The sequence below is a fragment of the Cupressus sempervirens genome, chromosome 6 (assembly GCF_028749045.1).
Source record: "Cupressus sempervirens isolate cs-2001-9-10 chromosome 6, ASM2874904v1, whole genome shotgun sequence".
NCBI classification, from domain to species: domain Eukaryota; kingdom Viridiplantae; phylum Streptophyta; class Pinopsida; order Cupressales; family Cupressaceae; genus Cupressus; species Cupressus sempervirens.
Window position 1 is genome coordinate 685,127,478 of NC_143123.1, and position 25,544 is coordinate 685,153,021.

The 25,544-nt window shown below is 38.7% G+C and overlaps 2 protein-coding genes across 13 annotated transcripts; both read left to right on the plus strand.

The window, feature by feature from the left end:
- Positions 1-294: 294 nt before the first annotated feature.
- On the plus strand, positions 295-15,202 carry LOC149554048 (uncharacterized). 12 transcript variants are annotated; one of them, XM_089789383.1, is made up of 15 exons: positions 295-760; positions 993-2,813; positions 2,912-3,030; positions 3,112-3,321; positions 4,860-5,589; positions 5,686-5,776; positions 6,183-6,248; positions 6,360-6,407; positions 6,524-6,613; positions 6,732-6,845; positions 13,208-13,310; positions 13,414-13,524; positions 13,733-13,897; positions 13,982-14,047; positions 14,190-14,969. In XM_089789383.1, exons 1-5 carry the CDS (start codon positions 502-504, stop codon positions 5,388-5,390), a joined length of 2,940 nt encoding a protein of 979 aa, XP_089645509.1. In that variant the 5' UTR covers positions 295-501; the 3' UTR covers positions 5,391-5,589; positions 5,686-5,776; positions 6,183-6,248; positions 6,360-6,407; positions 6,524-6,613; positions 6,732-6,845; positions 13,208-13,310; positions 13,414-13,524; positions 13,733-13,897; positions 13,982-14,047; positions 14,190-14,969. The 12 variants fall into 12 exon arrangements, with proteins under 12 accessions (XP_089645509.1, XP_089645505.1, XP_089645507.1 ...); XM_089789381.1 differs by having other exon boundaries at positions 368-760; positions 5,686-6,065; XM_089789382.1 differs by having other exon boundaries at positions 368-760; positions 5,686-6,065; positions 6,527-6,613.
- A 1,913-nt stretch (positions 15,203-17,115) lies between these two features.
- Positions 17,116-20,293, plus strand: LOC149554049 (uncharacterized). Its single transcript, XM_089789390.1, has 6 exons — positions 17,116-17,811; positions 17,934-18,166; positions 18,278-18,430; positions 18,516-18,915; positions 19,020-19,424; positions 19,556-20,293. Exons 1-2 carry the CDS (start codon positions 17,477-17,479, stop codon positions 18,070-18,072), a joined length of 474 nt encoding a protein of 157 aa, XP_089645516.1. The 5' UTR covers positions 17,116-17,476; the 3' UTR covers positions 18,073-18,166; positions 18,278-18,430; positions 18,516-18,915; positions 19,020-19,424; positions 19,556-20,293.
- Positions 20,294-25,544: the final 5,251 nt, after the last annotated feature.

Here is a 25,544-nt window from a genome sequence, read left to right on the forward strand (position 1 = left end):
TCTCTCTTGATTTGTGGGACTTCAATATATATTACTTCTGCTTACCTCTCATTTGACTTTCCTCTCCACTCTCACGTTCATCTCAATAATTAAATATATCAATATTATTATTTGCACATTGATAAAATATTTAATCAGGACTCAGATTTAAATATACTTCTAAAAATGCTTTTATTTCTGACTTAACCAAGTCACTCCTGCAACTGACACGCTAGCTACGAAGTTACTGTCTTGAGGTGATCTTTGAAATTAGTGTTTTATTTATTCTTCTCTAGGTAACATGCTGGTTGCCTTATTGGCTGCAACTATGTTGCACTGCTCCAATTTAAAAAGCCACTTTCTATGGTTTTTAAATAGGAATACATCCATCATTTACGCGAACAGATCAATGGATTTTGTATATAACCAACGGAGGTTGGAGGCTAGCTTGCAGTGTTTTGGGTTAGGGTGTAGTTCTTTCTCATACACCCTAGATAACGTATTGAGTTAGATAAGGAGAGTATGGCTTCCAATATGGTTTTGGAAAAGTTGGAAAGGGGTAGCCAGACTCCAGTCGGATGGCGTTTGGTACCCGTGGAAGAAGCAAGAGATAATTTGGAGTCAGTAAAGCGGGATAATCTTTTGGAGGAATGGGACAAGGTCCGTCTACTTGACGGCTGGATCGGAGGCTCTGCTTACCACTTTGACGAAAAAGGAGGGTTTCAGAAGCTGTCTTGGATACATGTTACTCATTCAGTCACAAACCAGAAATCTGACGCAGGCATGTTACTTTTGCAGATAATTTGTTAGTAAATTAGTTATAAATGAACATTATTTATCAAAACGATAGCACCAAATTTCTCTGTTTTTATTTCTGCTGCCGCGTTTTGTTCCAATTCTTTTGGCTTCATTAACTTGAATATAAAGTAGCTGAATACAGATGACAAAATATGTTCACTGAAAATTTCAAAGCTTTTCTAAACATTAGACCAACGATCTTATATTATCCGCAGAAGATGAGAGAAAGGCAGTCCCATATTCAGAGCTTCCTGTATTGAGCAAGGAGGCAGGTAATGATGCGGTTCTCTTATGCTGGGAAGACTACAATGAGGAAGCCCTTCATTGGTTGGTCGGAGGCAACACAGAATATGATGGAACAAGAGCGGCAAGCGAAGTAGTGAGTGCAATCGCCACAGAGTGGCAGAGTTTGCATGCAAAGAGCAGATCACTGTCTTCTTTGGAAGTCTCTGGCATTCAACAGTCTTTGAAAGCCTTGTTAGGCCAAACCGAAAAATCATCGACAGCCTTGAAGATCAAGAGTGACCTGACAGAGTATTTGGACATGTTTCAAGAAATATTTGGAGGGGAAGTCGTTGCTGGAACAGTCTGGTTTGTTGTGATTGAAAGCATGGTCTGGCAAGCATTCTACATTATGTGCTCCAAATTATATGGTGAAGTGGCGATGCATTCTGATCCATTTCTCAGATTCCTGGTTCTCAACGCCTACGCGGTTTCACGAGAAACCCAAAATTTTTTTTCGGAGGGCTTCAAATCAGCGGCAAACCGCGATTTCAAGCGGTTTGATAAGATTTTACGTGACCAACGGTACGCACTGTTCAGCTGTAAAGGGAAGCTTGATGTTTTAAGCAATCATCTTCTTTGGGCGGCAAGGCAAGGCGATCTGGTAAAACAGCTCCTAGAGAGTGGCGTACATCCCTCTCCAACAAATAATTATGGGACGGATGCTCCGCAACGGCCGGGATCTGTGACTATGACACTCAAGTGGACTCCTCTACATTATGCTGCTTTCAATGGCAACCACAGAATGTGCACACTCCTCATCTACCACAACGCAACCTTGACAGCCAAAGATACTAATGGTTGGACTCCGCTTCACCAAGCATTGCCTGTGAGGAATGATAAGGTTGTCCATGTTCTACTTTCAGCAAAAGGAGGTACCGACTTGCTGGATGATAGAGGGCCACTAATTTATTTAGCTGTTCGTTGGCAAGTCCATGCGGACATGATTGCATTGATGCTGTCACTGTGCATCCAACCGGAATCCCATTTTGGAGAGTTGAGAAACCTCTCAGTGTATCTACGTGAGAGTTCGCAAATGGGGTATGTGGATCTCATTCAGAAGCTGCTGGATGGAGGTGCCGATCCTTTTCAAGGAGATGCCTGTGAAGGAAAGACAGCACTCCACTACGCTGCCGAGGGTGAAGATGAGAATGTGGCATTGCAAATTATTGAAAAACTACTGGTTTATAAGAAACAAGGAAGCCCAAATTGGGAGAAAATATCAGTGGGTGATCAATACGGAAGAAACGCGCTTCATGTCGCAGCTTTCCTTGGACTGCGTCAGCTTTGTTGTAAGCTTTTAAAGAATAACAGAAATGTGATAGACACCAAGGATCGTGATGGACAGAATGCGTTACATTATGCAGTAGCTGGACCACATGGCGATTCTGATGTTTCAGACTTGTTCATTAATCCAAGAAAAGGAGCTACAAATATAGTTTCTGTCACAGTTTTCAGCCAAACAACCCTTTTGCACGTGGCTGCTGCTAGTGGCAACCTAAATATGGTGCAATGGCTTCTTGAATGTATATTTTGCGCAGAGGAGCATAAGAATTATGTAGGGGCAGCAGATGTGCTGGGTCAAACAGCATTGCATAAAGCAGCAAGTGGAGGCCACGTGCAAGTTGTCAAACAGCTTCTGGAGGAGCAAACCCATCCGTTGAAGCAACGCGACAGCGACGGCAATACAGCTCTCAATTTTGCAGCTCAAGCTGACCAAGGAACCGACAAACCCGCTGTGGAGGATAATCTTGGTAGGTGTAATTATTTTGACTCTGTAATTATCTAGATTTTCAATAATAGAAGACACACCAATTCATATGCAAAATTTGCTGACATTTTAATTGGGCAGGACGAAGTCCCTTTCCCATTGGTCTGGCTGCAATGTTTTTAAATCCTTTTGTGAAATCCCCTGTTACCGTGGGAATCTCAGGAGAATGGAGAATGGGCAAATCCAGTGTTATGCTCCAGGTAATCACCCTTCCTCAAGATATTAGGAGATTTACCTCATATTATTAAAGCTGGTATTAATCTTATTCATTGTGTTTTCAGACAGAGATCAATCTTGTGAAGTTAGCAGCACAATTAGCATTCAAAAGATCATCTGGAAGAGGAGGTTCCAAATTATCTGTCACTGGGCAAGGAAAGCGTAGGAAAATAGCAAATGCATTAGAGAGGTTGGATGCTGAAAAGAGGGATGGCCCTCCTATAATCGGACATATTAGAATGTCTCTCCAACGAGTAAAGAACTTCACATCAAAGGTGGACGCAATTGCGCATTATTTCTATTTTAAGATTGTCAGTTGTTCTATAAATCTAAATAAGGAATATTTATGAATAGTCGATTGTTCTGTAAATCTAAATACAGAACATTTATGAATAATCTTTGAATATATTACTACTGACTCATTAAGAAATTATTTTTTATTTCATCTCACATACTAATATTAAATTGGGACAAAACACAAGAAAATAGAAGAACAAACAAACAAACAAAAAAACCTCAGCAAACAGTCTTGTCGAAACCGTTGGAGGTGAATAAGTTACTTGATCTATATATAATGTTTTTGTGAAAATTAGAAACATAAATAGCATTGTAAGTGTTTGATTTCTTCTTTCAGAGCAACTTATTTTTGGTGGATATTTCACTAATTTGAAGGGAATATATCTCCTCATTTAAAACTTCTATCAGGAAAATGACATGGATAGAAGATTAGTTAGAAGTTTCATTATATTCTACGAAAAGAATTTAAGTTAACGAGGAGGAATGTTAAAATCAATGTTACATTGATACTGGGGTATGTTGGGATGGCGGGACGAGTTTTTGGGATGGCGGAAAAATGGACCTCATTTTAGGGATGGCGAGGGATGGCGAGGGGATGGCGGCAAGGGGAGGACGAGGCAGGGAGGGGTGTTGTATAGTATATACATAGAACCTGAAATGCTTGTTATGAAATGAAGTTTTAGTAGAACATACCAAATTAAAATACTTGAACATAGCAAAGTTGCAACATGAACTAGAACCATTGAACATTCAACATAGTAACATATTACATATCCAATAATAACAATCAAAAATCAAAATTCAAATAAAAATCCAAGTACCCATTCCAGCAGCAGAATGGCAAAGGTGGGGGGTACTTGGGCACGCAAGTACCCAGTGCAGAGATGTCTTGGAGACGGGTTCTTCAAGGTCTGGGAGGGGGGTGCGAGTCCCTGTGTTACACATTACTATTTTAAATTAAGAGCGAATCCATTGTATGAATTGCAGCAGCTGACTGATCCCATCAATTGCTCAAGGCTGGGCAAGCTCAAAGATTTTTGCTTGAGCTTGTGCCAACTTTGGAGTGCCCTCCAAGATCTCTGGGAGGAATCTGCACCTTTCAACTTGCCTAAGTTTAACGAATTCTTTGAAAACAAATATCAACCTAAATATCATAAAATTTTGAAGTCCCTGGCCGTCATTGACAGGCACTATTTGGTAAGCAAGACTCACAATAATTTTATTTGTCAGTTGATTTTCTTGTCCAACTCATCCATGCATTTGGGTTGTCTAAACTCTGATGATTATATATCATTGTGCAGTTTTTTTGGAAGTTTGATATGGTACTTCAGAGTTCGATTGCTAAATGTAGTATTCGAGTAGAAAATTTGACCTATGTTACATGAATATTCTAACATGTTTACTATTTTAATCATTAAAATTAATGAGCTCCTTTAGACACAATCAACTCCATCTTCATTCCTAAGCAAATTTTAACTTAAAATCTCCTATTTGTTATGATTTTGGTGAGATTCAGTTTGAAGAAGAGGAAGAAATTGGATCTGCAAATCAAACAGTCAGTGAAATTCCACAGGAGGAATACTCATTGCAGGGGACAACACCTTCCATTTTGACTGTACAATACAATGCTTGGCATTACAGGAATGAAACTGAGGCACACGCTGGTCTCGCAGTAGAAATCACAAAAGAACTGGAAGCAATCATTACTGTTGCACACAAGCTGAGGACCAGTTGTATATATAATTGGAGAAATCGCAAAAACATCTGTTTTGGAGTGATCCTCCCATTCCTTCTTGCATTAATGGTGGCCATCTGGTTCAGTACCATTGTATGGTTTATATTTGATACAGGGAAACATAAAGATCTAAAGAAGTTAAAGTATGGAGGTCTACCAGCATCAATGATTGTAGCTGCTTGGGATTTGGGAAAGTCAATAATATCTTTTGTCGAACCAATCAGTTCTCAAGTCATGGACTATATATGGTTGCCAGACCATAGCCAAAAGCGTGGCTACCATAACAGGTTATTGATGATATCAAAATTTTGAAATAAAATATATATTATAAACCCTCCTTGAAGTGGAAGTTGTTTTCTTTTATATGGTGTTGCATTACACGGAGTTGGGGGATGAGAACAGTGTTCCAGGAACAAGGATTCGAAAGATGCCTCCTGCTTTTGGGAATAATCGTAGGATGATAGTCTTCGTTGATGATCTTGATCGTTGTGAAGAAAATGTGATTCTGCAGGTATAACTTAAAGAAACCCATCTATTTGGAGTTGCTATAATTATCAAATATTGGTCTGTAGTTTTCTAAATTTCTATTGTAACTTTTAATTGACAGGTATTATCAGCTGTAAATCTGGTTTTGGCCACTTGTGAGATTAATGTTATTTTGAGCATGGAAAATAACATGATACAAAGGGCAATACTAAGTAAGTACGGGAACAGCAATAGCAAAGATAATAAATACAACGAGTTAACAGAGAAATATTTAAGGAAGATAGTTGAACTGCCACTACAACTACCAGACCCTAGTGACTCAGAGTCTAAAGAGTTTTTTGAAAAGGCATTTAGGTATGTGGGATAGTATAGAAGGGTCTACAGAAAATAACACTGCTCATGGTCATAGTAAGTCTATAGAAAATAACACTGGTCATGGTCATAGTAAAGTGAATCCAAAGTTTGACATTGTAACTCCAACTCCAGAGATATTTAGTCAAGGTGAATATCTCTAATTCTATATAAGTGGGATTAATCACATTTTATATTTGCGCCACTTCAACAGATGAATGTTTGTTCTTTCAATTTAATGTTGTTTTATTTGCACCACTTTAACAGATAAAGGGAGAAAGGAGTATTTTGAAGAATCGGTATCTGAACTAGAAAGATACCTCTCCTCTTAAGGTATTTTTTTTAAAGAAGCCAACCTTTTAAGATGAATAGAATATAGAAGACAAAGCATTATTGTACAGTGCAGTGATAATATCAACCTGATAATGTAGCTTCCATGGACAGGACCAAAGTTTGACATTGTAACTCCAACTCCAGCGATATTTAGTTGAGGTGAATATCTCTAACTCTATATAAGTGGGGTTAATCACATTTTATATTTGCCCCACTTCAACAGATGATTTTTTTTTTTCTTTCAATTTAATGTTGTTTTATTTGCATCACTTTAGCAGATAAAGGGAGAAAGGAATATTTTGAAAAATCTGTAGCTGAACTAGAAAGATACCGCTCTTCTTCAGTTGATTACCGCTCTTCTTCAGGTGATTATTTTAAGATGCTAACCTTATAATATGAATATAAAAAAGAAGACTAATAGTCTAAGCATTTTTGTACAGTGCACTGATAATATTAACCTGAGAATGTTGTTTCCTTGGACAGATACTGATATGACCCAATAAAGATTAGGAAAGACAGAGGAATTATTGCAGAAGATGCCGAAGATCAAGAAGGAACATTGAGAACGATGACAGACTTGCCATTAACTGACAAGAGGTGCTGATTTCAAGTTTGATAGCTGGCTATATTATTATATTAATTTTTTCTGAGTTTCCCAATCCATATCACTTATATTATAAATTTAATTTTTTTATCTACATAATGATGCCCTACAACAATTATTAATCTGCATCGGCCCAAACAACTGATAATAAAATAAATATAACCGCAGAAAAGAAAAGAAAAATAATAAATCACTTATAAAAAGCTACTTAAACAGTCATGACAGACATAAAATGAAATATTCACCGATTTAAAACATACAACTCCAACTAGGAAAATCTGTAATTTGTGGTTTGTGCTCATCACTACTCCTTGTGTTCTTGCGATAGTTTGTGGTTCATGGTCACCACTTTGCGACCTCCTTGGCCAAGAATGCCAAGAACCCTACTGAAATCTCAGGTTTTGAAGGAGACCGTCATCCGATGCTTCTTGTATACAATGTGCTTGTTCGGCTGTGCCTGTTGCATGTTTCGATCATAGTTCTTAGGATCGTCTCAAATAGCCAAATGGAGAACACCGGGAGTTGTATAGCCCAATGTACTTGCGCCCGAATCAGAATTTGTCTGATTAAGTCTGTGTTAGTCGTTTCTTGCCACCATCTGCGGCACTCACTGGCATTTAGCCTTTCAAACTGAACCGTGAGATGTGACAAGTTGGCCTTTACCTTCTGCTTCTTGCTGCTCGATGCTGCCTGTCCTACAACACGGACTCCTGAGGTCAACACTCTCGCATTCTTGTCCATCTCGGCACTATTTTCCTTCAGCTGATCCTTCCAATGTCTTCTTTTCCCTGCAGACTGCATACTAATTGATTAACCGTCTCTTGTTTTGTCTTTATTGTAACAAAAAAATAGTTAGGTTTTGCTTCCCGGCGGCAATGCTTCTCCGGACAGCACTGGCTTCCGTGGAATGCTTCCTTCTATTCCTTCTCCGCTTGTCCGTCCGGCAATGGTTTCCTTATTATGTCTACTTCTTTCATGCGGAATGCCCTTCTAATATTTTAACTTCCCTCCATCGACTCTCCTTTTGATTTACTATGGATGCTCTTCACTTATTTATTTATTTTCTTTCTCCCTTACTGGCTGACGGTTACCTTCTCCACAGACACCCTTTCTCCTGTTCTGTGGCCACGCACTTTCTCCTTATCCGTGGGCTACTCATGCGATCCTTGTTTCTCCCTCTCTGTAAAGGCGCCTTACAAAATTCTCTGCGGGAATTTCTAATATGCAAAGTGTGTTTGGTTTTTCTGCCCATTCTTCTATCCACAGTGGACACTTATACTTTTCTTCCTCCATGTGGAACCTTGTCCGCAACCACCTATCCGTGGCCAACTGCCAACGAGGACAGAGTCCGGGACCACCTGCTCATGGGACAGTGTCCACAAGACAACGTGTCTACGGTCACTTGCTTGAGGGACAACGCGTCTGCAGTCAATTTTTGTGAAACACTTTTTTTTTCTACTTTAATTTTTTTAATTTATTAACTTAACAAGTCAAATTTTCAGCTAGTATTACCATTTGTTTCGCCTTCTTGCTGTTCATGATAAATGTTTAGCTTCGATTCGTTGATGGCGTCGAGAATTTCTTGTCCGTCCAAGGTCTATAATTTTATAGAACCATTATCACCCACTTCTCTGATTTTATACGGTCCAAGCCATTTGACCTTGAATTTCCCCGGTTTTATCTTGGTGCAGCCATTGTACCGAAGCACCAGTTGGCTTGGCTAGAACCTTGTCCTTTTCAAATGTTTGTCATCCCATGCCTTTCGACAGGTCTGTGCCACCTTTGTTGCCCATTGTGTTGTTAATCTTCATTCATCCAATTTGTTTAGTTGATATAGGTGTTCTTGTAGACTCTCGATAGCTCCGAGTCTATTTTCAATTGCAATTTGGAGGCTCGGGACTATGAATTCAGCTGGTACCATGACTTCTTGCCCAAATATTAATTGGAACGGTGTCTGTCTAGTTGTGACTTTGAATGTTGTGCGTTGGGCCCACAGCGCGGAGGGAAATTTTTCCTCCCAGTCTGCCTATTCTATTCCGCATGAATTATATATGATGGCCACAAGAATTTTGTTTGTCACTTTCGCGTGGCCATTGGCTCATGGGTAATATTGACTTGAGAATGAATGAAAAATGTTGAATTCTGTTGTCAGTAATTTGATCACGTGATTCACAAAGTGACCTTTTTTGTGACTTGTCAACTGGATAGGTATGTCGTACCATGTGATGATCTACTCATACAACAACTTTGTGGTACTTATTGTAGAGTTGTCGGGTATGCCCATGCCTCTACCCATTTTGTTAAATACTTAGTGGCCACCACAATGTATCAACAATGTCGGGCCCTACTTGCCTTCAGCGGACCCACAAAGTCCAATCCCCAATGTTCAAACAACTCTTGGGCATGGGACGGGTTTAACGACATGAAGTCCCTCTTGAGTTGTTTGCCAACTCTCTGACATGTACCATAGCTTAACACCCATTCCTGTGCGTCATTGTAAAGTGTAGGCTACCACAATCCAACAAGCAGGACCTTCCATGCTATTGTGTCAGGTCCCTAGTGGCTGCTTGCCGGACCTTCATGTGCTTCCTTGAGAACACCTTGCACTTCGTCTTCCATTACACATCACCTTAGCACTTGGTCTGGACCCATCTTATATAGGAGACCATTTATCAGTTGGAAAGTCTAGCTCCTTAGCACTAGCTTCTGCTGTTCGCCTGGCGGCATCTCCCTCGGAAATTAAGACATGGATAGACATTCCCCAATAGATTTGTACCATCTTAGAAGAATGGTGATCTTAAACAAGTGTGCATCCGGAAAATCATCATTGACCCCTTCTGGTGGCTCTCTGAACCTAATTTGGGAGAGCTGGTCTGCAATGACACAACTCTTCTCGGGTCGCACAATAATGGTGAAGGTGAATTCCTGCAGTAGTAACAACCATCTACTAATCCTGCCTTGGATGATTGGTTTGTTCACTAGGTACATCAGCGCCTGGTGATCCACGTAAAGGTAAATGATGTAGCCAAGAGGTAATGTCAAAACTTTTGTACAACGAACACCATCCCAAGGGCCTCCCTTTTGGTGGTACTATAATTCTTCTCGGCTTTTGACAGTAATCGACTTGCGAAATATACTAGGTGATCAAGCCCATGGTCGCTAGTTTGTGCCAACGTTGCACCTATGCCCTTTCTATTTCTTCTCGTGCCTCCCGCAGTCTCTGCTTCTTTGAGCGGGGATTAGGATACATTGCCTGCTTGGCCTAGTTGCAGGGGAGAACAATAACTTTCTCCTCGTTAATGTTAAGGAGGTTCACTTGTTTTGGGCAATTGGCATCTTCGTGGTCCCTTGGACCACACTATCAACACAATTTTTGAGTGTCATTCTTCGGGCAATCTCTGGCAAAGTGGCCACATTGTCTCCATGGATGACATTGGATTATGGGCCTTCCCTTGGAATCATACTATATCTGATTCCTATTGTCATTTCCGCCCCGCCCCCCTTGGTAGTTGTTTTTGTAGCCGTCAGATGTGGCATTGTTGTTGCCCTAGGTCTCATTATTAGTGCCAGAGGTGGATGGTTGTTCCTGTGTGAAGAGTATTTGTTGGCTTCGTGTCTTCATGTTGAACAGGCACTCCTTCGTAGAATGACCCAAGACCTGACAAATATCGCACATTGACTTTTTAGAGCATGCTCCCCTTGTGTGTCCTTTCTCTTTGCACTCGGTACACCATATTTCTCCATCCTCTGTACGGCTAGTGGTTCCCTTCATGGGCTTGAACTCCTTCCTCATCTGCTCTAAGTCTTTTTGGAGGGCTTGTACTTTCTTGTTGGGTTCCTCGTCATTGTTTGCACTGCTTTCCTCTTCAGAGGACTCATCGCTCTCAAAGGAGGATGAGGATTTACTTTTCTTTTTCTTCTTTTTCTTTGGCATCTTGCCCTCACTTTCTGAGTTCATGGCATGGTTGCAAGCATCTGTGTATGATGTGGACAGGAGTATCTTCATCTTCCTTCTCAGTGCCTCGCAAAATGTTTCTACAAATCATCATTTCTTTAGTTCATCAGCGGGTTGAGTACCCATCCTACTAAGAAGATCCTTGAGCCTTCAATTGTAGGCTCGTACAGTTTCCTTTTTCCCTTGTTTACAATTGTAGATCTTGGCGACGACCTTGTTGTCGTCTCGTAGCAATCAAAATTCTACTTGAAATTCTTTCTTTAGATCGTCCCATGAGGTGATCTTCGCCTTGTCCATGTCAAAGAACAAATCCACCACCACTCCCCATAGGCTGGTTGGAAATTGGTTCAACCACTCATCCATGTCAGTGACCGAATTGACAGTCCATATGCTTTCGCATGTACGGTAATGTCGTAGTGGGTCTTCCTTCCTGTCGCCTGTGAACTTCTTGAGTTTCTCATCCTTCGATGACCACTCGATTGTATCTCGGAACTATTAAGAATTGGTCCTAGAGGGTTACTCTGACCATCGTTCAGTGTCCCTCTGACACTTTCTTGTGCCCCGGTATCTTTTGTTGGCCTTGCCTCCTTTCCTACTTCTTCATGGGTTCCCTTTTGTAGTGGTGTACGAGATGAATGTAGAAATTGTTCCCTTGTCTCCTCGAGCACAGTTAATTTGTGTCCTTTTTGCTCGAGCAACTCCTCATTCCTCCATCCTCGCTGTTCTAGTGTACTATGGCACCCTTCGGCGGTTCCTGCGTCCCTCGCATGGTTGCCTTATACCACACTCAATGATTCCTTAGACTACCCCACAGTCTGTTCTTCGGCAAGTTGTCTTAATCATTGCCTTCGTTCCACTTGGATTAAATCTCCCCGCACAAATTGTAATTCTTCAACATTCTCCCGCAAGTTCCTATTTTTATTTAAGAGATTGGGCATTTGACATATACCATTATATAAAAAACAAAATAGAACACTCTTTTCTTTATTTAATCTATATACATCATGGATCGACTCATGCGGTAGTTATACTCTTGAGTGCTCTTGACACCATGGCTCAAAAGCTCATAGTTCAGTTTTGTGACGTCGTGTATCTCTCTCCTCATAGAAATTCTTGAGGGTTTGTTGACGACGTTCCTTTTGTTCCACTTCTTCCATGCATCTCTTTTGCGCCAGGTATGCTTGCGCAATTAAAAGGGGAAGTTGGTCTAAGAATTTGTTCGTTGTTGGGCTTGCGTGCATAGCATCCCACACATTGTCCAGTGTAACTTCGTTCCAAGTTGTTTTAATAGTTGCCTTCGTTCCGCTTGGATTAAATCTCCCCGCATAGATTGTAATTCGTCAACATCCTCCCTCAAGTTCCTATTTTTATTTAAGAGATTGGGCATTTGACATAAACCATTATATAAAAAACAAAACAAAACACTCTTTTATTTATTTAATCTATATACATCATGTATCGACTCATGCGACGGTTATAGACTCCTGAGTGCTCTTGACACCACGGCTCAAAAGCTAATGGTTTAGTTTTGCGATGTTGTGCATCTCTCTCCTCATAGAAATTCTGGAGGGTTTGTTGACAATGTTCCTCTTGTTCCTTTTCTTCCCTGCGTCTCTTTTGCGCTAGGTATGCTTGCGCAATTAAAAGGGGAAGTTGGTCTAAGAATTTGTTCGTTGTTGGGCTTGCGTGCATAGCATCCCACACATTGTCCGGTGTCATCTCATTCTTTGTGGCTTCTCTCCGTACGAAGATTTCAAGGCTTAAGCTGTACAGGATGTGGAAGTTTTGGGTTGCCTTGTGCTCGCCTTCCAGGATTTTTGTTTTGTTGTCCTCATTTGTTTTCCGGCTGTCTGGTACAGTTATTCCCATTTATCCTTGGCCTTCCATTCGCTACCACTCTAGATTCAAACTGGCAACGGTGCCGAACGTTCAGCACGTGGGTGAATAGGAAAGAAACATATAATAACTTAACAAAGTAAAATACTATTCATTCATCAAATGCTTCTATACATAACAGTAATGTTCCATACAATGATGCCAAATACATAAGTGAAAGCCATATTTATAACATCCAACATAGTGCCAATGAAATGACACAACTGTGCCCGTACTGGTAACCGTTTAACTACCCAATTTGTCGGACAACAGTTATTTCTTAAACGGTTATAATTATGTCAAATTCTTTGTACCTTGTATCATTTTCAACTTCGCTATAAGATAAGAATAAGATATTTACAGAAGCATCATAATAATCATTTCTTGTAAAGCAATTAGTATTTTTGTTTGTATTGGCTTTGTTTAATATATTATTCAAGTAAAAATAGCAATTTTGATGACGATTTATGCAATGTATGATCATATCATTCACAATTCATTTACATTCAAAATGTTTGTTAGCAGAAGGCTCTGAAATTGAAGCAACAGCGATTAAGATGCCTGAAACAATTGGCATGGAAGAGCCAATCAGAAGTGATGAACCACAAGTGAAAAATAATAAAAGCAGGTGAATATATGATTCAAATACACAAGGCATTTTGGGTGATGAGTTGGGCAATACATGATCATGCAATTAACAATCCATTTTCATTCAAAATGATTGTTTGCAGATGTGATATCTCCGATCACACAAATGTTCAGTTATGTTTGAGCATTAATGTGTATGTGGAGTGTAAGATCAGACAAAAAGAAAGATGGCACAACCAAAAGAGATGAACAAGGTGCATGTTACATATTTAATAGGCTGGTTACATAATAATAATATTGTTTCTTACGAGTTTCTGAATCCAGATTACTTATAATTTTCTCTATAAAAGACATTTGAACCGCGTAATCATGCCCTCATGCTACTATAGAACATCTCTTCATTTGAAAAACTACAAGAAGAAATATAGAAGATTTATAATAGCAGTCTGACATTTGTTGCAGGTAATAAACAGCAACTAGGAAGCAGCAAGGGCAAGCGAAGTCTAATGAATGACCTCTCCTCAATAATTAGTGCAATGATCATACCTAAGTATACCGCAGGAGAAAGAAGTGCTTTCAAATTTCTTCATAGTTGGTGCACAGGCAGTAGAAAAGTTCTGCGAGAGTGTAAGTGTTTGATGGCATACCATCGACTAGCATGGGAACATTTTATCTCTAACCCCTGAAGTTAACAGAGTTGAGGGATGGCAGGTTCAAATCATTGCATGGATTTTCATATGTTGGGAATGGAGGGACCTCATAACAATTCTCATTAAAGTAAGTTAGCTTCACAATTGTTTTTCAATCCTACCTTAGCTGTGTTAGCTTGAACCAATAATGGTAGTTAAGCTATTTCTTTAGGTGCAAAATTTTACCTCTTACAACCAAAAGTAAAGAATCTTTGTATGTATTGATGCAGAAATGGAACAAGCTCGAGGTTCTAAGAAATTGGGAATTAGAAATTGGGCCTTCTCCGAGAGAGATTGTTGAGATTTATATTGATGAGAAGTGGCCAGCTGACCAGAAGAGCACCACAAAAAAGGAGGATGCTGCTGCTATTGAAAGCCCCAGCAGTCCTGAAGGAGTAGAGACAATAAGTGCCATCTTGCCAGAGGAAAAAATGACAGAAGAGGGAGATGATTATCTCAGGAAAGCTCTACGAAAGGTTTTGAAAGAGCAAGAGGAGATAAGGGAAGTTCTAGGAAAGGTTTTAGAAGAGCAGAAATAGAATTTGAAAGCTCAGGAGGAGATGAGGGAAGTTCTATGAAAGAAGTTGAAAGAGCGGGAGAATACACTGGAAATGATCAAGAAAAAAGTTTTTGAAGAGGAAGAAGATAATGTGGAAGGAGAAGAAAGATTGGTGCTACACTTGCAGTACAAAAAGACCGAAAAGAAGACAAATAATAATAAAAAGAAGCAAGACAAATAGAAGAGGCTGAGAGATATATTCCACTGCGACGATGTGAAAATGGATGCCATTCAAGCCTTCCAAAACTTTAGGTTTTTTGGCCAGCTTGGACATCTTCCATGGCCATTGCCCAAACAAGACTGATAAAGCCTCACCTAATGTTTGTATACGTTACAAATTAAGGCAGGCACTTCTCCCACGGATTGTGGTCGGTACAAATAAATCATTTTCTTTCTTGTAATTAAACTATTTATTACCTCTCTCATGAAGTAAAACTCCTTATTGGAACAATTACTTGTCTCAATGATTTATGTCAAATTGGAATACAACTCCCCATTGTGACTCATCTATGGTCAAACACCAACTCCAAAGGAGAAAGGCTTAATTGAAGTAATGCATATTAGGAGATGATTCCCCAAGGTTTAGTTGTATTTCCTGACTGGATCTCTGGAAGGACAGCTACTTCTGGGCATTTTCTGTACAGGCAAGCTCTTTTGTGAAATTAAAATATAGAAATTGTATGATATTTAGATGGCAAGTTTAAACAACATTTTCAATTTTCTGCAGTATTAATAATAATAACAATTTGTCAAGCATTTGCTCCAAATTCATGGCTACCCTGTGAATAGCAGAAATCATGCCGGACAAAATACAACGTTTATGTAATTTTAACTTCAAGTAAAATCACTATAGAAGTCATGGGTTTGGATTTTAATATTTGACTTGCTCATTAAATTCTATATGAAACTACAGATCTGCTGGTTTTTGTTTCCTTCTTTGGCTCTGTATATTCTAGGTGTTGTTTTAACTGAAAATTGTGGGAGCCAAAAAAACGTCAAGCTAATAACAGAGAATCACCAAAACTGGGCAGCTACCAAATTTTAGATCCATAATAGGTCCATAGACTCTTGAGAGCGAACTTAGAATCTGGTGAACTGGCCTGGTTTTATCTATGAGAAGATGAAAGTGGCCAATTAGAGGAATAGCTCTAGGGCCTGAGGGGATATGGCTCCTATAAATTCCATGATGTTTTAGGAGAATTGCTGCATATCCATGAATACTTAGATTACTTACACTTCTTTGCTTTCTAAATACAATGTTAGGATCACTAAATATTTTATCTCCAGTTGAATTTTTTGCACCACGTTACAGAAAAGTCAAGAAAGACTTCGAAGAGAGTTAAATGCATGACACATTTACACATTTTTAAGCACCTGGAGCCGTATCCAGGTATAAAAAAAATATTCTCTTATATTTATCTGATCTGCAATTTCTGAGAAATGAGCTCAATTCTAAATCCCAGAAGGTTCCAGATAATAGTGATGGAGGTAAGGTCTCAACGATGTTGGTGGGGAAGAAGAGTGGTGGACAGATTTTAACAGGAAGAGCAAATTGGAAGCAGAGATTTCACAGATACTAGAAGCAGAGCAATTTGGTTGACAGGGGCTTCTAACCATGGAAATATCAAGAGAAGACTATACCAAGGGTAGCATCTGCAGACGTGTTGTGACCTATTTACTCATCGCCCATCAAGGATGGGACCCCCTATCTTTTCACTTGCTTGACCCTCTTTTGGTTTCATTGTTTCAGTGGCTCTAGTGCTAGTCTCTTAAGGTACCCTCTCCGTTCTAGCTGACGAGTATGTTTTGATTGGGTCCTGGCTTAAGTTTTTTCCCTTGCATTTGAGGTTTCAATTCAGAGTCTCCTCTCACTCCAAGTTAGAAAGTATGAATGTCGCAAACTTAAATAAAAGGGCATTTTCTAGAATTTCCTATTAGGCTCCAATGTGTCTAATTCATAGTAACGAGAATCACGCTGAAATCACGTGAATCACCAATTCAGCGATTAGATTCATGGATGGCGATTTTTTTGGTGTCGGGAATCGCCATCGCCGATTTCATCGGGTGAATTGCCCGAATCGCATGTATCGGCGATTCACCAAAAAAATCGCTTAAATTGCCTTAAAAAATTGCCAAGAAATCGGCCGCAGCATGAAAAGTATGGACTTGTAAATTAAAAAAAAATAACTTGTTTTTTTAACCTTCTTTTTGACCTATTCTCTTTGTTATAACCCTAAAGTGCTTTCTATTTGTTAAGCATGAGTAGAAGAGAGGAAAAGTGAGAGAGAAGAAGAGAAAAAAAAAGCCATAGGTTTTTAACCGGTAAGAAGGAAGAGCACCAAAGAGATTAGTAGTCCATTTGGGGAGGTTATCAATTGCATTGGGAGCATTAAGGAGCCAATATCAACACTCCTCAACTCATTTGCAAGAGGTAAGTGCTCATTTTTTTTTTTGCATGTTAGTGTATTATGCATTTTTTGTTAAATTTTTAGTATATTATGCAATTTTTTGTTAAATTTTTATAGTTTTCAAGATTTTTATTTTAGATCTTGAATGTTTTTTATTTTTAGTAAGTTGCAAACTAGGGTTTGTTGTTTTGTAGCTTTTATTAGCTTCAAACTTTGATATTTTACATAAATTTTTTTATTGCAGTAGCCTTTGCTTTCATTTTTTGCAAATTCGCAATGGGTAAAAAAGATGAATGTTGGAAATATAACGAAGAGTTTTCTGGAAGAACCAAGTATCAAACAAAATGTATGTTTTGTCAAGAAAAAATAATTTCTGGAGGTATTTATAGATTGAAATACCACAGTGTTGCTATACCTGGACACGATGTTACAATTTGCACTCACCAAACTCTTGAGGCAAAATGCACTTGCTTAATGGCATTAGAAAAAATTGAAAAAGACAAAGCAAATAGGAAAATGCAACGTGAAGGGTTAAGGGGTATTGGCTCCCATGTTTTCGTATCCACAGCCGTATGCACATTTGCATTTGCATCAGCTTCTACATCCGTATGGAGAGGGTTCTTCTAGGCCTCCTTTTTATCCTAGTTCTTTTGCTCGTGCTAGTGTTAGTGCTAGTCGGTCACATACTGAGACAGAGTCCCACACCAACCTATTGCAGCCTAGAGTGCGGAAAAACAAAATGGATAGTTACTTTGTGCCCCACACTACTCTTGGTTCCCAACCCACACTTGAGGGCATGGGTTTGAACAAAGAGATTCATGATGCTGCTAGAAAGGAGATATGCAAATTTTGGTACTTTTGCAACATTCCATTTATTGCAGCCAGGTAATTGATTTTTTTTTCTTTGTTTTCTTTACAGTTAAAATTAAAAGTAAAAGTAAAACTTTAATTATATCTACTTGTTTTATAATTTGAGTCTTTGACATCTAAATTTTTATTTGTGACAGGGCTCGTTATTCGCAGAACATGATAGATGCAGTTGCTATTTGTGGTCCGGAGTTTAAAGCCCCAACTGAGGCTGAGTTGAGTGGATACCTCTTGGATGAGATGGTAGAGGACATGAGGGCTGAGCTTGAGGAGAACTGAAAGGAGTGGATTGCAAAGGGTTGCACCATCATGACTGATGGTTGGACAGATGGGAGGAATAAAACACTCCTCAATTTTCTTGTATCCTGTGGAGGTGATTGATCATTCTACTTTCTTATATACATAATTGTAAATTTTGATTTGTTGAATGCTAATTTGTTGATGATCCATTTAATATTATAATTCGTTGTTTTGTTACTTGTAGGATATACCATGTCTATCAAATCCATTGATGCTTCCGCACATAAAAAAAATGCCACATACTTATGTGAAGCTATTGAGGAAGTCATAGCAGAGGTGGGGGAACAAAATGTGATTCAGGTGGTGACGGATAATGCAGCAAGTTATGTTGCTGCAGGTAAACTTTTAACTTTTCAAGTTTTGAAAATAAATTTATTTGAATTTTGGAATTTGAATTTCTAATTGATTTAAAATTGTTGTAGGTAAACTTTTGATGGAGAGGCACCCCACCATATTTTGGTCCCCTTGTGCGGCTCACTACATTGACCTCATGTTGGAGGAAATTGGCAAATTTGAGTTTGTCAAGTCATGTGTGGAAAGGGCAAAAAAATATGCAAATTCATTTATAATCATTCATTTGTCCTTAGCATAATGAGGAAGTACACAGAAGGCAAGGAGTTAGCTCGCCCAGGTATCACGAGCTTTGCCTCGAATTTCATCACCCTGCAGTTCTTGTTGACATTAAGGGATGAATTGTGGAGCATGTTTGTTGGGCGGGAGTGGATTTCCTCTTCCTATGCTACGACCACTGTAGGGATAGATGTGGTGGATTGCATATTTGATGAGGATGGTTTTTGGAAACCTGCTAGAGAAATCCTTAAGGTAAATTTATTGCAATTTAACATTTAGTATTTTACTTTTACTTTAAGTTATATTATTTTATATTTAAGTGTTGACTCAATTTTTTTGTTTTACTTTATATGTAGGTCATCGAGCCCCTTGTAGCTTTGCTACGAACTGCTGATGGGGAGAAGCCTTCTATGAGCTAATTTATGAGGGCATGGATAGGGCCAAGGAGGCCATCAGAGCCCAATATGCAGGAGTGCAGGAGAGGTATGGCCCTATTTGGGACATCATCGATAGGAGATGGCAGAATCAGCTCCATCGACCCATCCATGCAACAACTTACTATCTGAATCCGGCATTTCGTTTTCGTCCTGAGTTCAAGGTGGATGTGGAGGTTCTCACTGGCTTATACACAGTGATTTAGAGGTTGAGTAGCGATGAAGATAGCATTGTTGCGATTGTTGAGCTAGACTAGTTCAACAATAAAGAGGGGCCACTTTTCTCTGGCAGGATGGCCATAAATGCTCAGACAACACTACAACTAGGTAAAAATTAAATAATATATTCAATGTTCATGAATCTAGAGTCTAAACTTAAAGTTGATTATGTAATTTTAGAGTTAACTTGTAATTGGTAAATGAGACTAGTTGTTTCTATTTTCCCTTATTTCAAATAGATGGTGACAAATGTTTGAGGCCACAATCCCAAAACTTCAAAAAATTGCCATCCGTATGCTGAGTCAGCCAAGCAGTGCTTCTAGATGTGAGTGCAGTTGGTCCATGTTCGAGCACATCCATTCGAAGAGGAGAAACAGGTTGACAGTGTAGAAGTTGAATGATCTTGTCTTTGTTCATTACAATTTTCGTCTTAGGATCAGACAAATTTTGGGCACTGACTCCTCTCCGATCATTCTGGAGGAGATTGATTTAGAATCAGAGTGGCTCACAAAGGTTGTGGATCAAGTCCTCACTGAGGAAGACCGTGCATGGGTTGACCAAGTGGATATGGAGGCTGAGGCAGCTAGAGCACATTCTTTAGGCATTGGTAGACGCACATGCACAGACACAGGCCCTAGCGACGTTCGTGAGTCCATCTTACATGCGGGAGATATGGCTCGACAATCCTCTAGGACCTACATTAGACGCTTGCTACTAGGCAGACTGGATACTCAGAGGCTGAGGCTGAGGCTGTAGCCGAGCTTGAGGATGATGTTGAGGATGATGATGACTATGAGTTTGAGGCTTGAGCTGGAGCCTTGTTTTTATATTTTGTTTACAGATATTGATACTGAATCATTAATAGACATATGTTTCAAACTTTCATAGATCTTCATCTTAGATTCTTACATACATTTATGATTTGATGTCTTATGGATCATCTTACATACATTCTATGATTTAAATCATTATGATCATTTGATTTCTATTTACTTTAGCTAGCCTACAATTTACATTTTAGATAACATAGTTACGTAGATAGATAGATAGATAGATAAAATTTTAACATCCACGAGGCTAAACATAGCCTATGGGACAACAAGACAACTCAAGCAGACTTAAGTAGCACTGTTTGCTTCTTGTGCAGGATGATGATGAGTCCACCCAATTGCTCAATGTACTCTTTGTTGAATAAGTTATGCCAAGAACTGTCACATATGGTATCCGCAAATTTATCTCTGCTAATCTTGTAGGCCTCACATTCTAAAATAAAGTGCTATTCAGTTTCTACTTTCCCAAAATTCTAGAATCTGCAAATTCTCTCTTCCCAAGCCTCCTTTGGCTTTTTCCAACACTCGGTCTCACAACGAAGTTGGTGAGAGTTGGTTCTCAGCTGAGCAATAAAATTTTTAGCCCTCCAAGAAATGTTGGCTCCTATGTATGCTTTTTGGAGTTGATCACAAGTGGGGCTGACCTCATTTATATAATATAGTTTCTTTCTCTTGATCTTGCTTCTCCAATTTCGCTTGTAGAATTTCTCCATAACAAAGATCTTTATTTCTTTATTATTTGTGGGGCACATATTGAATTGAATATTCTATTTACTCATCCATTTAATGTTTTGTTGCATCCATGTTCTTTTTTGCTTACATAGTGTCACTAAAGACAACTTTAGGCCATCTATCCTCTTCTATTTTTTCGATTATTTTTAAATAGCTTAGAAAGCGAACCATAGCAAGTGCCTCAATAGGAGCAGCCCCCATTTCACTTAGCATGATATCATATGGAACAATGCTTTTGATTTTAAACTTGCTTGTGATCAAGCGCTTTTGGATTCCTTTGATTTGTTTCCATTGTGCTATAGTAGTGTTGCTGGCCCATAATTCACACCCGTAAAGAACAACTAGTAGCACAAGAAGACCGAACAAGGTTTGAATAGTTTTCCAATCCCACAACTCCGCTTCACGACACCTATTCTGAAGAGCATAAAAAGCCTTCCATTCACCTAATATCAATTTATACCTGCAGCTAGACCAGCTTAGTTTTTTGTTGAAATTGATGCCAAGGTATTTATACTCCGCAACTTTTTCAAGAACACTTCCATTGTAATAAAATTCATGTTGATGCTGTTTTTTATTATTAGAGAAAATCATAACCTTAGTCTTGCTGATATTGACTTGCATCCCCACCATTCCGCAAAAGCGCTCAGGAGAAGATGGATGATCTTGCAAACCGTCGGCAGATTTGGCAATTAAAATGAGATCGTCCGCATATAAGAGCAGCTTTATAACAAATTCACTTAGCTGAATGCCTTCACCCTTTTGCATGTTTAATCACTCTTCTAGTTTGTCAATATATAAACCAAAGAAAGTAGGAGATAAAGGGCAGCACTGTTTAACCCCGATATCGCTCTTAAAACATTCTGAAATGCCATCTGAAGTTCTGATTTTGACTTTCACCTCTTCGTACATCCTATGAACAATAGCTCTATGATGCATAGGAATCCCCAATTCTTCCATCTTGAACCAAAGCTTGTCTCTCGGGACGGTGTTGAAAGCCTTTTAAAAGTCAACAAAGCAACAAAAAACTTCTTCCTTTTTCTCCCACTCTTTTTCAATAATGTGTCTCAAAGTGACACAGTGATCCACTGCATGTGATGGATTTTATGTTCCAAACTTCCATGTTTATGTATGTTAAGTTTTAACTTCTATTTGATGATGTTATAGTGTGTTTAAGTTATATTCAATAAAGGGTGCATGAAATAAGTTTTAAATTGTTAAAATCTTTAAATTTAAAGGGTTTTTTCAAATTTGTCGATTCATCACCGATTCACCATTCGATTCGGCCTTGTTGATTCCGATCCGATTCTGATTCACGTTACTTTGGTCTAATTAGAAGAAAATGTTGGACAATGAGAAAAATATGCCAGAAACATGAAGTTATGACAAAGTAATGATGCATGGACCATCATTGCACACAAGAATGGCAAAAATGATCAAACAACATCACGAGATGCAAACCCTGCAAACATGCTAAAAGCCTTCACAATGTCTAAAAATGCTCAAACATGGCTACCATTTCAACATTGCTAAACCACAAAGGTTTAGAAAACGGTTTGTAAACATTCATCATCATTACAACAGAGTGCTCAAGAAGGCAGTTTTCAGAATCTCGAGAAAATTCAAAAGTTGGAAAAAGGCCCAGTATATGCTCAAAACATGACATGGAACATTTGATGAATTTCCTAAAGTACAAAAACTTCACATACAAGCTCTTTGTGAATCAAAGATGCTCTTTCAAGTGACGTAGAACATTGCAAAGTAAAAGGAAATGGTCTGCCGTGGATGTTAGCTGAAATCTTGACGGAAGAAACCCATATATGTGCAAAGTCTGCAGAAAGAGGACAAGTTTTTATGTGCTCAGAACACACAAAGATAAAAAAAGTGTATGTCTGCGAGGTATGAATTGTGATTACTGAGGTGTCACACCTAAACAAAGGAAATCTTCCATTGCAATGTTGCAAGGTTTACCTTCATTCAACAAGCAAAGAAATATTTCACCCGCATACCCTATTGACAACTGTCAAATGTGGATATGGTGGAGTTGAAGTTTTCTCCTCCATGTGACCCGAAAGGCACTCTTAGCATTAATCTAAGACCCTTAGCAATGTCATTCCCGCATGCAATCAAAAACATTTAGCATTGACAAATATGTCAAAACATAGTTTCGGGCTCTTCAGCATTACTGAACATGATCAGAAAGTAAAGAAGGATCCATATCTGACAAAACACCATGCATACTTTAGCACATACCCTCAATGTTTTAAAAGCCACAAGAATGCCCATAACAGAGACATAACACCTGTACATTGTTTAACAGGGGATCAATCCAACCAGGGTTTATTACTTCTATCTTTGCATTACACAACGTAGTATTGCCTCGTTTGCAGAAATGAAATCCTTCAATTATTGATCGTTCCCTTCTAAATACGCTCTAAATAAGCTTCAAGATATAAAAGTCTTTCGCATTTAAAATAGTGCTCAAAAGCTCAAAGTACTTCATGGGGTGCAAAGTTGTTTTCATTTTCTTGAAAACACAAATTCATGGGAATGAATGAATTTGTTAGTGAACAAATGAATTTGTTAGTTCCTGATACTTCTGCATCCGTGCGATGCTACTAGGCCAAAACCATTAGCCAATCATAACTAAGAATGTTTTTAACATATATATAGTTCTTTTGTTTATGAATTAATTTATATTTTTAAAATATGAAAAATAGCAATTATCTACATGCTTATTGGTCGAACATAAAATAGGCAAGGGAAAAACTAATTCTCATAAAAAATAAAATAAAATTTAAACTCTTTCCAAAAGCACTTAAATTTAATACGTCCTTAATTCATAATTGGAAGCTTCTGCGAAGTTCTAGACTTCCATTTGTTTCACCTACAAATCCCCTTTCCATTTGTTTCACCAGCAAATCCACTTCATTTGATCTGAGCCCCAAGTAGGGAGGAGCAGGTGGTGAGCTTGCCAAAGATTAGGATTGCAGAAGATTGAACGTGAAGCATGAGATTTTACAGTTTGTAGAGGGTAACTATTGAAACCATTATTTTTTTCTAGGGTTTGAAGTGAAACCATTGTTTTCATCCTGGGTTCGAAGTCATTTTTGGGGGTTTTGGATTGCAATTTGTTAGACCTTGTCTATATCCACCAACAAGGGTTTGCTCTAGGAAAAAAAAAATTGCTTTCTCCCGTGGCCAAAATCAGGCCGCAATGTACAATACTTATCAAAATATCTTATTGTACTACCACCATTCTCTATTACCCTCAGCATAGGCTCCATTAGGGCCAGTGACATCTACAGACTTGGTACAACCATCGTTAGCTTGCTTTATAATGAATTCCATAGATTGAGTTACCTTGCAGAGCGTGTAGACAACTGTGTGGAGCATAGGCGCTACCTAAGAGGATCCAAGTCACCCCTAGAGCAATTGTGCATGAGAAATTGCGAGTAATGGGAAGCGTCAACCCAATTTGCCCCTCCTCTACCCTAAGGACCTCGTACCCCACACCATTGGTCTTATGTAGTTTGTTTACACTATAGTCTAATGTTAGAATAACCTTCATCATTTCTTATATTGCCCTTGTCACTTGAAATCTAAACCGGCTGACGAAGAAACACGTCTGAAACTTCTCTAACTAATGGAATTGACATTGACTTTTGTTGCAACTTATTTATAGGCTTAGATTTGATCTGAAAGCTGAAGCAATATGTAGGAAAATGCAGGCCTTAAAATTTACGGTTTTCTTTTTCTTTACAAATTAGGCAGAGGAGCAATACCACATCATTTACAATGCTTCGCCATAATGCTACATTACCTTTCACTTTTACCTTGTGTCTAATGAAACCAAGACAAAGATGACAAAGCACAGATTTAAACCATGATTCACCCATATTGAACATTGTAGTATCTGGAGCACAGATATGGATGTCCATAACTTGGAAACAAAACAATCACAGAAGGAAAAAGAAAAGAACACGAGCAACAAACGTTTGATGACACAGACCCAAACTTGCTCTGAAAGGTTTGGGAGCCTAACTTGCTCTGAAAAAGTTTGTCATATTTTTCTAACTTCATACTATACTATGTGTTACTCACCGATTAGGTCAACTGTTTACTTCCTATGCTCCCACATACGACTAATATGCAACTCACTCGCCTTTCAAGTAGTAAAATAATTATAAACCCTGCATGAAAAAGACATTTGTGTGTGTGACTTCATAAATTTGATAGGCTACCACCAATAAGGTTGAAAGCAACAAAATTCAAACAATTGAGGATCTTAATATAAAGTGTTGATAATTAGAGAAACCTTATAAGCTGAAATTAACAACCAAACCATATATGCATATAACAAGGAGCGTTACTTCCTCTCACGCTATCACCCCGTGTTTATCCAAGCTTAGAAAGAGAATATGTGCAGAAAAAATCTATGTAAAAACACCATGAATTACGCCCTAAGAATACTGTAACACTTAGCGCATTTGAGCAGCACATTTGTGGCACTACTACAATATTGGAGGCCAATTTGTGACAACAATGACATTTCATTGTAAATTTTGCATTTTTTTTTGAACTATACTTGATGAAGTCAATATTGTGACGATGTTGGGTTCATAAGTTTTAAAAGAAAAATGATATTTTATTCATCGTGTGTGTAAAC